Below are 2,972 nucleotides of genomic sequence, written 5' to 3' on the forward strand. Positions count from 1 at the left end.
CGAATCAGGCCGCTGGCCCGAAGCCACCGGATCCGCGACCTGCACCATGCACGCTTCCCCGCCCCATGCGCCGCCGCCGCGCCGCCGTCCTCACCTATGGCACGCCGCCTCCACCACAACCCTGCAGGTGCCGGCCAGAACCGTCGTGTCCTGGCCAGCCTGCCACCCGCGGTGGCCCGCCACAGTCGCACCGGCCACGCGGTATCTAGGCTCGAACCCCAGATCCACGCCCTCCCCGCATCAGCGCCATGGTAGTGCCGGCTCGCCGCATCACCCTCCCCACCGCGTTCCCGGGGCCACCACCCCGGTCTGCCTACGTCGACTAACCGCCATCGCCGCCCTAGCCGACACCGATGGCTGCCGACGCCACCACAAGGAAGCTCCGCCGGCACCATTTTGGCGGCGGAGGCTGCCGCCACCGCGGCGACTGTAGCCGGCGGTAGCAGCGGCGAGGAGGCACAAGGGAAGGAGAGCTTTTTGGTGGTGGCGCTTCCGCCTCCGGTGCCGCCTGGGTGCGACACGGGGGGAAGGAGGGAGTAGTTGTTTTTATGCATATGAATTTATTGTGTAGCTAGTTGGGGGTTGGACAATTGGTCGGTGTAGAAGCTCTGTGTATGCAAGGACAAAACTTAAGCATGACTTTTTTGATACAACACATTTTCATTCAAATTTTACATCTAACCGATACAACTGCAATGAGCGAATACACAACAAAATTTTAGAAAAAGTATTGAAAATACTTTTTTATTGAAATAGTAAAAAAAAAGTTGTCTAGGACACATGAGGTCCCATAGGAAAGTTTATATGATTTTCAGTGCAAACTAGTTGTTGAGATTGAACAATACCTCTTGGTTGAAAAGAGTATTACAGTCTAATTTGTTAGTGGGCCTCCTCTAGTGATTAAGTGCAATTAACGACTTGACCTTAACGTGTACTAGCTTTCCCTATTCTAATGGCACAACTTGCATGATGGCTACTGGCCAGCACATATACATGATGCAAAATTGACAAACAAGTCAACAAAATAGAAGATGCAATCAAATTAGGATCGAATATCTGTTATAAAAAAATCAAGACTGCGAAGACAAAAAACTCACGTATGTTTTTTATTGGATGAAATATCCCTTTTCAATATTTTTGTGGATTGTGCTCTTGCTAACCACATGTTTCATGCCCCTGCAAAAGAAAAAAAAACACATATGTCATGCGATCCATTTTCAATATTTCTAAGGGGTTGTACGAATCACGCCCCTTTATATATCATACTCTTCTAACCAGTCAGCAACAAGCCAGAAGAGAAGGTCCATTGATCGATCGGAGACAGAGATGGAGCTGCTGTCCGATTGCCCGGTGCACGCCTCCGTGCCGGACAAGTACGTGTTGCCCCCGGAGAAGCGTCCTTCGCTCCTCAACGACGAACCCAGCTCCGATGTCGCCATACCGGTCATCGACCTCCACAGCGCCGACGATTGCCGGCGCCAGCTGGTCGCCGCCGAGATCATCAAGGCCAGCAAGGGGTTCGGCATCTTCCAGGCACGTTGGTTGATTCACATTTAGGTTAGGTATATATGGAAGGTACGTTGCTTTAGCTGAGCTAGCTGATTTGAATTGGTCGATCTTTCCATATATATATATAGGTGGTGAACCACGGCGTGGCGGAGGACGTGGTGCAGGGGTTCCGCGAGGCGGCGGCGGGGTTCTTCGCGATGCCGGCGGAGGACAAGCTGCCGTACCGCTCCGATGACCTGAGCAAGCACTTCCGCGTGTCGTCCAGCACCCCATATGACCGGAACGGGGACCGCTATTGGCTGGACTACCTCAAGATCAACTGCCACCCCGTCACCGACGAGCACGTCCGAGAGTGGCCGGACAAGCCGGGAAGCTTCAGGAGCTCCCTCGCGGAGTACTCCACGGCGGTGCACGAGCTTGCACAGACGCTGCTCCGGCTCATTGCAGAGGGGCTCGGCCTCGACGGTGGATTCTTCGCCGGCGACCTCAGCGGCGGCAGCACCCAGATGAACGTCAACTACTACCCGCCGTGCCCGGACCCGAGCCTCACGCTGGGCCTCCTCCCGCACTGCGACCGCCACCTCCTGACCGTGCTCTCTCAGGGCGACGTCGCCGGGCTGCAGGCGAGGCACGGCGGGCGGTGGCTCCTCGTGCGCCCCGTCCCCGGCGCCTTCGTGGTCAACCTGGGCCACCAGATGGAGATCATCACCAACGGGCTCCTGGCTAGCGTGGAACACCGCGCCGTCACGAACACCGACGCGGTGAGGCTGTCGGTGGTGACCCTCATCATGCCCAAGATGGAGTGCCGCATCGGGCCAGCGCCGGAGATGGTGAACGAGGCGACGGGACCCGCGAAGTTCAAGGAGTTCGAGTTCAGCGAGTTCATCAAGGCCTACAGCGCCGCCGCCGCCAGCAGGGAGGACGTGCTCCACTACTTCAGGATCCACCGCTAGCTAGCTCGGGCTCAGCGGCTCCATATAAATAAAAATGAATAACCGTACGCTCGCGTCATCAATCTCAACCCCAGTTAATTTCGCCCTCCGCCGTTCGCCGCCGACGAGCTCCTTCTCTTCCCAAATTCTGGCTCAGGCCAGCCATGCCGTACGGCACCTCCCCTCGTCTTCCAAAATTCCAATTTGCGAGCTAGCTAGGAGCGCTACGAAGCTGCAGATCAACTGCATGCATGCAAATTCATGGCTGCCTTGCGGACGCGCCGCTGAGGAAGCTACCAGATCATCCAACGATCCAGGTGACCTCTCCTCTCTCTCGCGCGGGCTCAGCACCTACGTCCTCCATCGTACGTGGACGGTGGGCCTAGGCGAGCTCCATCGTCCTCACTGCCGGCGACCACGCCGCCGTCAAAGACACCGCACGCAATTTCACCCAAGGAACCGCCGCCCGCCGTAATTTACCTTATGTTTAAACAGTGCGAAAGATTTTTCTTTAAATTACACAAGCATATT

General features: G+C 56.2%; 1 protein-coding gene across 1 annotated transcript; it reads left to right on the forward strand.

Moving 5' to 3' along the window:
* The first annotated feature begins 1,274 nt into the window (after positions 1-1,274).
* On the forward strand, positions 1,275-2,520 carry LOC119277989 (2'-deoxymugineic-acid 2'-dioxygenase-like). The gene is made up of 2 exons (XM_037559346.1): positions 1,275-1,533; positions 1,638-2,520. Exons 1-2 carry the CDS (start codon positions 1,327-1,329, stop codon positions 2,460-2,462), a joined length of 1,032 nt encoding a protein of 343 aa, XP_037415243.1. The 5' UTR covers positions 1,275-1,326; the 3' UTR covers positions 2,463-2,520.
* Positions 2,521-2,972: the final 452 nt, after the last annotated feature.

Source organism: Triticum dicoccoides, chromosome 3B, assembly GCF_002162155.2.
Source record: "Triticum dicoccoides isolate Atlit2015 ecotype Zavitan chromosome 3B, WEW_v2.0, whole genome shotgun sequence".
NCBI classification, from domain to species: Eukaryota; Viridiplantae; Streptophyta; class Magnoliopsida; order Poales; family Poaceae; genus Triticum; species Triticum dicoccoides.

What these genes read in the sequence shown, in the direction of transcription:
- LOC119277989 (XM_037559346.1), top strand. Translation starts at nt 1,327, where the DNA reads ATGGAGCTGCTGTCCGATTGCCCGGTGCACGCCTCCGTGCCGGACAAG. An exon ending in AGGGGTTCGGCATCTTCCAG is followed by an intron (nt 1,534 to 1,637) that starts GCACGTTGGTTG and finishes ATATATATATAG; the next exon opens with GTGGTGAACCACGGCGTGGC.